Source organism: Epinephelus lanceolatus, chromosome 9, assembly GCF_041903045.1.
Source record: "Epinephelus lanceolatus isolate andai-2023 chromosome 9, ASM4190304v1, whole genome shotgun sequence".
Lineage (NCBI taxonomy): Eukaryota > Metazoa > Chordata > Actinopteri > Perciformes > Serranidae > Epinephelus > Epinephelus lanceolatus.
The window spans coordinates 39,059,012-39,072,375 of NC_135742.1; the positions used below are offsets into that span (position 1 = coordinate 39,059,012).

At 39.9% G+C, this 13,364-nt stretch overlaps 1 protein-coding gene across 2 annotated transcripts in view; it reads right to left on the reverse strand.

The window, feature by feature from the left end:
• The window catches only part of unc5db (unc-5 netrin receptor Db), a 290,100-nt gene that overhangs the window by 66,487 nt on the left and 210,249 nt on the right, over positions 1-13,364 (reverse strand). For both annotated transcript variants that reach the window (XM_033620202.2, XM_033620199.2), the window contains 2 exons: positions 9,501-9,686; positions 2,779-3,141 (listed from right to left, as the gene is read on the reverse strand). In XM_033620202.2, the coding sequence (XP_033476093.1) occupies positions 2,779-3,141; positions 9,501-9,686 (549 nt within the window). The remainder of the gene's footprint in view (positions 1-2,778; positions 3,142-9,500; positions 9,687-13,364) is intronic.

The following is a 13,364-nucleotide window of genomic DNA, read 5'->3' on the forward strand; positions in this document are numbered from 1 at the left end:
ACAGGCTGAGTTGGTGGCGAAAAAAACCCAACGCCTATTGAATGGCGATACTTTGGATTCACGTACAGCGACGTTGAACAGAAAGACGTGCTGTGTAAACGTTTAAAAGTTAAAGTTGCCACGTCCCGCGGCAACATGACCAATCTATATCAACACTTGAGACAGCACAGAGAAAAGCAGGAAGCATGCATGCGAGAGAAAGCCGAGCCGTGTAACATTAAAGACAAAGAGACAACTGAAAGTCGCCAGAGCCTCATAAAACAACATCCAAGCACAGTTAAGCAAACATTTGTAAGTGTCAAAGGGAAATCATGCACTCCATAACAAACTATATAATAACAAATGAAAAACTGAACAATTTTGCTCGGGTTCGGCCCACTTGACATGCTGCTGTGTTGAGCTGTGGTGTGCTGGAATTTGTCATTAACGTGGCAACGCCTGAACGCAACACAGGGTCACTCCGCTGTGTGTACAGTGCCGTGCTGTGCTGCTGTGTGAGCAGCGTGTTTGACTGTGCCCAGTCTGTTGATGGTCATTGACATTGTCCATAAACAATAACTATGTCAGGTCAGGTCAGTGCTCCCCTGATATAATGTAGGGGAAACACTGAATCAAGCAAGAAGACTAATGAAACCATTTATTTATTATATTGTAATTGCAATCGCAAAACGCAATATTGTCCACTCAAATCGCACATTTTTATTAAATCTTGCAGCACTACTGTTAACCAAGAGTTTCAGTATTCATTCTTCAAATGGCACATCCATGCAATGAATACCTTAGTGTCTAGCTGGACAACAATCTTAATTTTAAACACCATATTGACATTCTGACTACCAAATTGAGGACAATATGTGTCTTTCTGTACAGAAATAAGAACTATTTTCCTTTTGTAGGCTACATATAAAAAGAATTGTAGAATCTGTATTGCTGTCTGTTTTGGATTATGGGGATGTTATGAAGCCGCTGTCTCTACACTGAGATCACTGGACGTTGTTTACCACTCAGCCCTAAGGTTCATAACAGGCGATTCTTACAGCACCCATCACTGCCACCTTTACCCAAAGGTCAGATGGCCACATGTGGCTGTGAGGCGGGAACAGCATTGGTATTTGTTCATTTATAAAGCTTTGGAACAGATCCTTCCACCCTATATCTCATCCCTTTAACTCTGACCTCACATAAATGTGGTACTCGCTCACAGAATAGCTTGTTGCTTCACTCTCTCTCTTCACTCCCGTAATCAGAGCTGAACAAGGAAAAATGTCATTCTCTTACAGTGCTGCTTATACATGGAATAATCTGCAGAAGACCTCAACTTGGATGCTCAGCCACACTAATGGCTGTTTAAATGCCTTATTTATGATCTTGTGCTAAATGAGTGTAAATGCTTTTAAGTATACATCTACAACAATAACATGTTTATCATCCTGTATTTGTACTTTTAGCGATTGCTATTGTTGTTTGTTGTTTTGTATGATTTCATTTCTGTTTTAACTGATATGCATGATGGTTCTTTGTTTGCTTATTGATTGTTTTTAATGTCTCTGTTCATGCTCGGCATCACTGAGGGTCTCCCAAATTTTTCAGCACCATCGCCCAGTTTAAAGCATTTGCTTAAAAAGTAATGAAATGTAATAAGTTAAACAACTTTGATGAGCTTATTTAATTGGTTACATAAATTACTGCAATTTTAACAGTACAATTAGTAATCTGTAATCTACTATATTTCAAAAGTAACTTTGTCAGCGCCGAATGTGATATATTCAACTGTCTGTAAAATAGCTTTTGGAACATCTCTCCACTTTTAAAAGATCCATAAAATGGATTGTACAATCATCCTTTTAGGAAGCTGAACCAAGAACTGCTGTCTGACCTTTTTTTTTGAAAGTTCTGACAACAGCTTCAGGAAATACACAGCACAGATTTATCTTGTGAGGAGATTCAATAGCTTCAAAGTTTGTTGATCAATTATCTAGAAACAGTTTACAAATCTTGGATTGAGTGTCCTCTTTACATCACCTGAACTACAGGTTCAGGGACAGACTTGCTAGAATAGTTGGTATAGCCAACAAAATAATTGGGAAACCTGGACTTGTACTGTCAGAAAAGGAGATTAAGCCACGGGCATCCAGACAGACAGTTCTCATCTTTTATTCTGTCAGTCCCTCAGAGATCCTGAACTCTAGAAAGTACCATAGGGGGCTTTTGGCAACTAAAAATACAGCTTTTTAAGATAAAAAGAAATGATTTCATTCATGTTTTTATATTGCATCCTTTGTTTTAATTATTTCATTGACGCCCTATGAACATGTGTCTTTTATATGTTAATCTTGTGTTGTTCTATTCTATTCATACCTTTTTTTGGTAGCCACTGGTTGAGATCTGTTTTTAGACAGTGTACCACCTTCTCGAGCTGAGAAAAGTTCACTGCACCACCTTTTTTTTTTGTGCGTGCTGACAGAACACAACAAAGAAGGACTGTAGTTTCTTGATGCACACACAGCAGACTGTTTAACAACAAGCACTGGGGAAGTGGAGAAAAAATGTTGGAAAATTTTAGATGTTTGTTGTGTTGCATGACATTTTGGGAAGACTGCACCTCATGCTAAACAGCACTGGCTTATGATGGCTTCTATAATGAGCACCCTCTCATTATGGAAACCAAGAGCGCAGTGTGTGAGCTACTTTTCATTATCAACACAAAAAAGACAGAGACAGTGCTGTTTCTGCTAAACAAACCAGTTTGTGCTTTTATCTACTTCCTGCATAGCTCACCGGTGTTTGGCACCATCAGGCGCCCTCCGGGGTGGCCGAACACGCCGGTGGTCCTCAGCTGCTCTTTGCAGGTGCTGAAGGGCCCATTGAGGGTGAGCAGGCCTTTCTTGCGTCTATCCGCTGTGCTGCTGTAGTCCCGGCTCAGGTCTCTCGGGAAGGTCTCAGCAGGGGCTTTGGCGTGGAACTCCGCCCGCTCAGCCACACCTAGTGAAACCATAAAGGAGCTCTGAACTTTGACCTTGATGTCTGGCAGGGGGTCAAAGAGCTCTTTGTCTGTGCTGTCCTGGAAGCAGAGGGGCGTGCTGTATGTCCGGCCCACTGTTAAGTCAGGCTGCATCGTGGAGTTGAGAAGCAGCGGGTTGCCTACAGAGATGGAGAGATAGCACAGTCACACAGTCACCTGAAAGCCCTGCTCGCATGGGACTCGCATTATGTAGGGAAGTCGTTTAATTAATGAATCAAAGCTCAACCTCTGTGTTTCCTGAACAGCACTCACATGGGATAATGAAATTCACTGGTGTCCCAGATACAACTAAATAAGGTCAAGACTGTTTGATTTTGTTTTTTTTGTCATTTCTTGATTTAGCAAAGTTAAAGTTGACATTTTAAAAGACTGAGAATTCCTTTATTTTTCATGACAGGAAAAAGATAAAGCAGAAAAAAGTGCCACTCAGTTAGCATGGATTAAATATTATCAGGAAATATCTGTCTGCAGCACAATATAGTAGATTTATATTTTTCAAAAAGATGACACAGCAGATTTGAGATTAAAATCACCTTTAATCTCCAGAATTAATCCAAACTCCTAGATACCTCTAGGTAACATCAATCCAGTTCAAAGCAGGTTTAAGAGCCACATCTCTGGATATTTCCTGCAGCTGACCAGAGAAGCTCCAGCACAAATTAAAACAACATGTCCGGGCAGGCGACCAGTGCATCAGAGGTAAGGGAGCGCAACCTGGACAGAAGGTCCAGGGCTCGGAGCCACGGTCAGAGCGTTAGATTTAATTACCAAGCACACACACAGCTTGATCTCCATAATCCATCTGCTGGAGTCAGCTCCTCTGGACACCGAGTCGTCCTCCTGAAGGACAGGAGGGAGGGCCAGGAAGGGGTGGAGGTGACTGCTCTGTAAATGAGGGGAGTCCTTCAGCTCCCAGTGTGGACCCAACAGCCTGTGGAGGGGGGTCTTCATCTGTGGCCATTAGATGTAACGACGCTGCCAAACGGAGCGAGGAGCGTGCCGCATCGATCTGGCAGACTCAGATGTGCAGTGCCCCTGGACGAGCCGTGCCAAGATAACGGCGAAGTCACTGAGTCCTTGCTGCCCAGCTGTTGCCTGGCGAGGGGTGCAAGGCGGGAGGCTAATGTTGTTTTATTTTTAGAGGAATCGTTAATTACAGAGGGCATGATTTGTGATGGGCATTTTGGGGTGTGTTGGTTTTGACTTGTTCTTCAAAACTCAACTTTTCCTGCTGTTTTTGTCTTCCTAACAGAGTCAGAATATGGAATATTACCTGGCATGTATTCACAGTTTTCAGTAACAGCTGCTGCATCTCCTATTCATCCTATTACTCCTGCAAGTGCTCAGGGCAAATGATTATCGATTTATAGTTGATTATTATCTTGACTAATCAACTAATCATTAAGTCTATTGGATTTTTCATGCAGTTTCAATGTAGAGACATTCTAAAGAAATGCATAAAATTTATGAAATATACTTTGTTTTTCTCGCATGCCTCCACATATAATGGCAAGCATATTGTTTACTGATTGATTGGGGACCATGTTTAACAATAGCAAAACTATATCAAAACATGCATTTACAAACAGACTACTTGTGCAGTATATTCCAAGTCTCATTTATCCAGCAGGCTGTTCTCATAATTTTTTTTTTTCGTTTATCTTCCTACGAAAAGCAGTGCACCCAAATTCATACATATCCCATGTATTTTGAGAGGCTTTGATCACATGATGGTAGTAAACAAGGAATCAGTCCTGACCACTTGTGAGGTGGCAGGTTGGGGTGGTGGATGGGTGGCAAAAAACATGTTTTTCACCAGGGACTTTCTGCTGGAGTCACTTGTTTGGATCCCTGTGAACTTCACATTTTAAGATACGTCCTCACCATGTTTCTCGCAAATTTGCAGGATATCATATGAACCATTCTCTGATAATACATTGTACCCAGGCAAATGCTCAATTCTTCCCACACACATTTTCACAGTTGGTACAGATCATGAACAGTAAACTGAAGCACATAGAGTTCATACACAATCATTATTTTGTCCTGTATGAATGTATACTTCACTGTACATACCATAAAATTTTAATTAATGGCCCAGGCTATTATTTGCTTAAATCACTGAAATCAATGTGACAATATTTGGGACAGGCATCTCCATAGGACAGGCCTTAAATTCCTTTTACACAAAAGTGTTAATCAGCAAACATCGGGGAATACAATCACATTGTTTCTTAAAACCAGTTTGAATATTACTTGTATAAAAATTAGGCCTGAGAAAACATATCACTTATGAATCATTCATTTGATCTGGCTCCAGAGAGAGAGAGAGAGAGAGAGAGAGAGAGAGAGAGTGTTATGGCACACGAGGATTACAGCACACGGCATATCTACACAACACCACTTTATCTTGTTAAAACAATACCCACAACTTGGATTAATTTTTTTGAAAAACCCTTTTGAATTTTTTTTAAACTGAGGACCCTTACAGACTAATGCAATATGAATATATATGAATAACTTACAGAAACATAATTTGAGGCAGCCAACAACCTGCTTTTACACATCCAAAAAAAAATTCTATTAAAAAAAAAAGGAACTCTTTGGCAACTAGACCGGGCGTCTAATTGAAGCAGGCGCTAATTTGACAAACTGTGTAGCCACACCGGGCTAGTAAAAGGGACTAGGCGTTTAATTGAAGTTTTGACTTGACTGACTTCATTATCCATGCTAACATTAGTAAATTGTGGTGACACTACACTGCATTGTTGGCTTAAATGTGTAAAAAGAAGTTGTGGAAATAGTTGGAAAATTGGAAATGGGTTTAATTTGTATAAATGTCACTGAAAAGATGAATAATACTATTAATGTTAAAAAGAAGTAGAATATTTTAAGGTTTAGTTTTGAAAACCTGACAATACACTGCATTGTTGGCTTAAAGGGAAACATCATCTTAATCAAGAATTTCAATGTTTTTTCCTTGGCCTAAGAAAGTTCAATCTGTATTTGTGAACATCAGCTTATCTTTCTCTGAGCCAGAAACCACATAAGTGTCAAACTTTTGATGTCATTGACTATTGAAATAACATATATGAAAATTTAAAATCGATGTAATTCAACGTTAAAATGTGTACAAAAACGGCAAAGTAGTTGGAATAGTTGGAAAGGTGGGAAACGGTTTAATTAGTTATATGTCATTGAAAAGCTGACTAATACCAGACAGGTATGAAAAGATGTGTAACAGCTTTGAAAGAAGTTTCTAGCTGATAGTATGAATAAGTAGAGAAGTCGTGTACAAATGCTTTATAAAGACTGAAAATGTCCAGGTCATGTGAGCGTGTGTGCGTGTGTATGTCAGACTGCACTAATTAGCTCAGCTGAATCAGAAAGGTGTATCCAGCTGTAATCAAAGGTTGTGATGATGATGGTAACTGCTAAGTGACTCCTGGCTCAGAGAGATAATTTCATAGAGATTAAGATGAGGCGCACCTCTTGTACTCCTGTTAGCCGGTAAAAAAAAAAAATGTAACTCATAGCCTATCGCTTAATTATTCTAACCCAGAGAAAGACTCTGCTGAAGATAGTGAGCAAAAATTTGTATGCACAGTGTCAAAATAGGAGGTTAGAAAACTGGCACTGTCTACTTTCCTCTAGAAATCTCTGGTCTCAGTTAACATGAAGGTCTATGTGGTAGTTGCTTGGAATTCATGTCATTTTCAGGTTACATTTCCAAATATGTGAGCTGGTTTGCCTCCATCGCTACATTGTATGAAAGAGCACAAATTTTGACCAAAAATGATGAGTGACAATTGTGGGACTGAGAGTGAGTTTAATTCGTTTTTTGAAGAAGATTTTAAAGCTCCTCTTTAATCTAACTGTGATGTCACTCTAACTCTGATTTTTCATCAAATAAATATTAATGTAAAAATGTGAAAAGTTGGATTTTACTAAGCTTCAAAGAGCATTGAATATTTTAAAAGCTTAAATGGAATTCAAATGTAAAAAAAACACCAAAAAAAACAGCGTGTATCAAAGAGTTTGAATAGATTTTCTAGCTGAAAGTATGAGTAATTACATAAAAGTTGAAAATGCATGAAAAAATTTGAAGGTGTGCTCAGACAAAATGCAAACAAGAATTTTTGAACATTATTCACATAATTGTTGAGTGTGTGAGTGTGAGTATGAGAGTATTTCACAACTTGCAAATATTTCAGCAGCTGTGCTAACAGTTGTGCTAACTAGCTGGGGAAGTCAGTTAATGCTAACATTAGTGTTAACTTGGTTCGTAATAAAGTACAACCGATAGCTGGAATCAAGTGTACGCAGTTTTGTTGAGTTTTGCTGTGTTGATTCAAGCTTTTTTCAGACTGCTTCCAGCAGACTGCTTCCAGCATTCACACCCAATAAATTATATGAAAATCATTCCCACCCTCCACCATTTCAAATACTGACTTTTGCATAAAATGCACATTTTTCACTTGGTCCTATTTGTATAGTTTTGAAAATTGAGCCAACAAAATCGTAACACACTGTAAATGTCACGTCATAGTAAACAATCCCAATTTGAGTTTCCCAGAGATAAAGGTTTTATCTCCAAATGTTTTGTCTGGTGCAAAACCCCAAAATATTTATTTTACAATAATATCAAACAAAGAAAAGCATGAAATTCTGCCCTTTGAGAATTAATGTCCTTTTTATTTGACCCATGTTTTAAATGATACATCCATGATCAAAATATTTTGCAATCATCTGGTGCTGATTGCCAAATCCATTAATCTGCTATTCATTTCAGCCCTTATTAGGGGCATGTAGGTTTTATTTCAGTCTAGATTATTAAACTAGTTGCAGGGTTTGAGCCTGTGACATCTATGTTATTGCTCATATACTCCATGCTCTAAGATTGCACCTCCATTGGAAATGATACAGATAACATGCAAATATGATATGGAACACCATCTTCAGACAACTGCTACTATGGTAATTTTCTATTAAAAATGAAAATATGTAGTTTTCATTTCTAAACAGTCTAACAGTGACAGTGCACCTACAGGCGACTCTGCAGATATTCCAGCTCTTGGTCAGAGCTGCAGCCCGGTGGACATTACCCTTCTGCCGCTGACATTCGATCACTGCTAAATTTTCTCCCCTCCGGTCGAGTGGAGAATGATCTGATTATCGCTTGAGTGTGCATCTTTAAGAATGGCGCGGCGAAAATGGAATGGCAGTGGTGAGATGAGAGAAGTTAATGAAATGTACCTCAGGTTGAATACCTTGAGGGATAGGTTTGGAATTGGGCCTCTGATTAAAAATCACTCAGAAGGAGAAGTAATGCGGAGAGACAGGGTCAGGTCCAAAGACTGATTCAGTCCTCTACCTTACAGCCGATCCGGCAGCAGAGAGCCATCCGAAAGCATTTAAGAACTTCTTTAAATATTTAACGGATTTTTTTTTTTTTCCCGTGTGATTATTAGCCATGAAAAAGCTACTGATTTGCAATTAAACACACACTTTTAGAGATGTTTCCCCCCTGGAGGAAGTGTCTAATATCCTGCTATGTTTATGAAAAGGACGGTTAAATGTTAACAATGCAATCAGGGCAGAAGTAGGCTAATATAAAATGGCTCAACAACTTCCTCCAAACTGGGGCTGAGGAAGTGTTCTACATTTCATAGGGAGCCTCGGTCGGGCTGATAGAGACGAAAATGAAAAGGAGTGATTGTGGCCGTTGGAGGGCACAGCAGGCAGGCTGCGGGGAGAGCTGGCCTATTTAAATAGGATTGATGACCTGCTGAATGTAGACCCAGCTCATACCACCTCCTAGTCCTCGTTTTCCTCACACCCTTCCAATCACGTGACATGGGGCGGGGCTTGACTGACTCCCAAGGCCTTGGGGGAGCCGGGAGCACAGTGTGGGCTCCGGCAGGGCTTCTCATGGCGCTGTCACCGAGGCGAGGATGGATCACCCATCGCGGCGATGGCTATCACTTGCGCTAACCCAGAAATGTCAGTGACAGTAATATGAATGCCTGTAGCGAGGCTGGCCGGGACAGCCACAGTCACATAACCAACAGAAGTTATTGCTGTGCACATCAAAAATTGAATTGATGTTCACTGTTCCATACCCCTTACATTTATCCATCAGTGGTTTAGGCCAGTGTAATCTGATGGAAGAGATTGGTTGCCTGACAGTCAAATGTGTGGTCTGTTGGGAGGGGGTGGAGCAGTGTCGGTCTGTATCAGAGATTGATTATCTCCTGCTTCACAATAACAGAGAAGCTGGTCTGTCAAAATGGAAGGACAGGTCCTTTCACTGATTATGGAGGTATAAATCCTAAGCAGATAGGGAGGCTGCACGCCAAGCAAACAAAAACCATCAATCAACAGGGTGGCCCTGTCGCATAGGTCTTTGATGACACTGCCTTTTGGCCTTGTGGTCGTTGGCGTGTGTCAGCGTGCATTTGATGATGCTCTGTCTTACCTTGTCTGGTGGTCTTGAAGTTGAAAGACTGGAAACCCCCGGTGAGCGCGGAGGAGTCGATGACATCCACGCCGTACTCGCTGTGGTTCTTCCTGTACAGCATGACAGCCACCACGAGGATTGCCACAGCAATGATGCCTGCTCCCAGGCCTGAGTACAGTGCTACATCACTGGTGCTGTCCATACCTGAGGCACACAAGACACATGAAAAAGGAAAGCTAATGTAAATTCTCATAAAAAAGCAGGTTTTCAAATATTGGCACAGTCTAAGCTACAATTGGGGAATAATAATAGACTGGTAAAATAAATTAAATAAATAAAAACACTAAAGGAGGTGGAATTACCTGAAGTCTTATGACAGCTCACATGGTAACATTTTGTATTATGTCTATTTCTACAGCATCAATTCAAGACAATTCATACTTTATACTTAATTCCAGTCATTTCCTCTTTGCCGTACTACACTGATAAACTTCAAAGGGAACATAGTAACCACTTCTTCTTAGGATAAAGGGGTAGGGTGGGATAAGTGTTAGGGATACATGGTACTCAAAAATTTTTTTTTCAGAGGTACACTCCAAACCGAATATTATGAGAAACTATCGGCAAGACAGCTGCACAAGCAACAAAAGACACCACCAAATGTATTTTCTTACCATTTCTTACCATTACCACCAAGATTACACAGGCTGTTCTCATGCACTGTTCATACATGTTCCTGCGAAAGGTAACACCAAAATTCCTACATATCCCACGCAATAATGAGCCAGTACATGTGTCTAACCCGCGCACCTGGGAAGGCTGTGATTATGTGACCAGTGCGCTGATGGGAGTAAAGAAGAAAGCCGTCCCATAAAGAGGCAGGATGGGAAGGTGGTGGATAATAAAGCACCAGACTTTAGGGGTGCGGAAAAAAAATTAATGTAAAATAGTATCACAAAATTTTTGTGTGGCAATATCGTACTGTCACACAGTGCCAAGTATCAGTTTTTTTTATTGAATAAATTATCAGTATTACAAATACATATGAACAGATTGAAAACTTTATCTTATTAGATAAAAAAAAGGTTGACAAAGTTTTCCTTTGGGAATTGAAAAAAGGTAGTAAATTGCAAAATTTGGCAATATATTGTATTGTAATGCTCAGCATTACGCAACATATTTAAAATGGCAATAATATTGTATCTTGACTTGGCTATTGTAATAATATTCTATCATCGGAACTGTGTGGACTTGGAGTGGACGTTGAGTCATTTTAAGGTACGCTGTCATCATGTTTCTTTTCCCATACGTTATCACAGCAGCTTTACTTGCCTAAACCTAACCTCCATTATAAGTACATAACTTTACTTTAAGTACATAACATTAGGATAAGTACGTAACATCATACCTGGGGCAATAATTTAGAATATCATACAATCTGTTGTTTGAGAATATGTTGAATTACAATCTTTTTCTTTCTAACAAGCGTAACAAAAAAATTGCCAGTACTATGCTGACTTCTTGGTAGCTAGCTAGCTAACGTTGCATTGTTATTGCTGATTGGTTCATGATAGTCCAGCAGTTTGACATATTCCCATGTTGAATTCTCCCCCGATTCATGGCAGGGATGCACGATATTGGATTTTTTTTTGCCAGTATCTGATATGCTGATATGTAAGAACTCATTTGACCGATAACCAATACTGATATCGATATAGCCACTTTTTTCCCCACCTCATTTTAGTGATAATCGAGTCTCTTCTGCAGTGGAATTAACATCAAAATATACATGCATACTCTTATCATGATGGTCCACCAGCAGATGGAGACAAGAAATACAATGCTTTTCAATGCATGTATTATTCATTGATTGTGCAAAATAAGAAAAAGCATGTTGGCCAGTTCTGATAGTTCATTTTACAGCCATTATCATCCGATACTGATGACGTGCCGATATTATCATGCATGCAAAGCTGCTGCACAGATTGCTAACGTTAGCCTACAAAGCAGTTTCCTGTTCATGAAGCAGTGTTCTCTTTTATTTGATGACTCGTATGATCAATTATAGCGTGCATTGCCAGCGTCATTGTTAGCAATAGCAATACTATAATAGTGGTGTCTGTTTACATAAAGGCCATCAACTACTCCTGATCGTGGGTAGTCCCATTTCAAAGGAGAGGATTTCAACCACTACCCCTTTTAACTCTGTTCCGAGGGGCAAAGGGGCACTCAAAAACAAATGATGGGACAAAAATAAGAGATGGCAATGGGCTAATACCTCTTGTTTTTCAAAATTTTTTTTTAGATACTTAAAAAAAAGTGTCCACTGTGAGTGTGACAATATTAACAAAGTGCCGTGCTAAATCAGTGGGGTTCACTTTTAAGCCATTGTCATCAAACACCAACGTTTCCTGATGTTTTTTCACGTTAGAGCCTGCCTGTAGATGGGAGGCTGCAAGACCTTTAATGTGAAAATTCTGGGCGAAATGTTTCATTCATGACAGTTTAACAACGTTTGGGCAAAAGGCAAAGTGGAACACCTGACATGACTCTTGCTGTTCTGATGGAATTGGTGCTGTAGAAAAATACATCATACTGAATTTATCAAGACAGCAGTTACACCCAGAGGAAGTTTTGACTTTGCATTAACTGGGGAACAGGGGACATTAGAAATAAAGGCCTGATTCTCTTTGCCACTTCAGTAAATAAAGGCTGCGGTCACCACTTGAGAAATTACGGTATGTAAATGTGAGATTTTGCCAATAACAGAGTCTTTTCTCTTTTTTACTGTGATGAAGGCAGCACTGCAAAAAAAGAGAAAAGGCTTTTTAAGAGTTTCACATAAAAGAGCCTTGTCTTTTGTTGTATTAATAATAAAGACCCAGAAACAGTGAGGAGGAGATGGAAAGAAAGCAGTGGAGACAATACTGTTATTATGTAGACATTCAAGGTCAAACACAGGCAAGAGTTACAATGTGTTACTCTGGCTCCAGGATGGAAATGAAACAAGAAGAATGGAAAGTGGTAAGATGGAGCAGACCATCTGTCTTATCTCTCTATGCTACATTATGCACCACAGATAGGCATAAATGAACATGTCCAGCCGTTACTCTAAACTGTTACATATCACATTCAAGCTGCTAACATGGAGGGTGATTAGCCTAACTGCCTTTAGACCCACCGGTCTATATCCAATAGCTATGATGGATATCTCACAGTGCAGGCAGGCAGAGCCCATGCGGTGTAGCCGGGTGGTCACCAGTTGTCGCAAGGAACAATCAGAGGAAAATTAATTTAGAGTATTCCTACCAGGGTGATCACTCGCCACATACCAGCTTAATGCACTCCCCACTCAATCATTCAAGCTTTCCTTAAAGTCTGAGAAGAAGGCAGTAGGCACAGTTTTTACACTAATGTGGCAGGCTAATGAAAGCACTCAAACTAGCACCTGACAATCACTTAGCCGGGCTAACTCCCGCAAGTGATTGAAAGCTGCCACAGGAATGTGAGGACAGCGCCGTAAATTGGTCAAATTAGCTCGTTTGCAATGATTACAACCCATTAATCCTCCACAACACAGCACATGTTCACTTGTCACAACCAATATATCTCCTGGCTCAAAGCAAAAGCACAGCTGTGATGTCACGCTTGTCATAAAAGTCAGGCACTGAATAATGACATGAATACATAATGAGCATTTGCTGGGTTAAAACAGGAGTTGCTCGGATCAAAGTAAACTAAATGGTGGTAATTCATGATGTTTCTGGTTCCACAGTGTGTACTGGGAGAATGCAAACGTCTGTCACTCATTTTTCTGCTAACTTTAAACTTAGAATATATCATCTCTTTCCCCCCAGAATTCAGGGCAATATGTATTAGTGG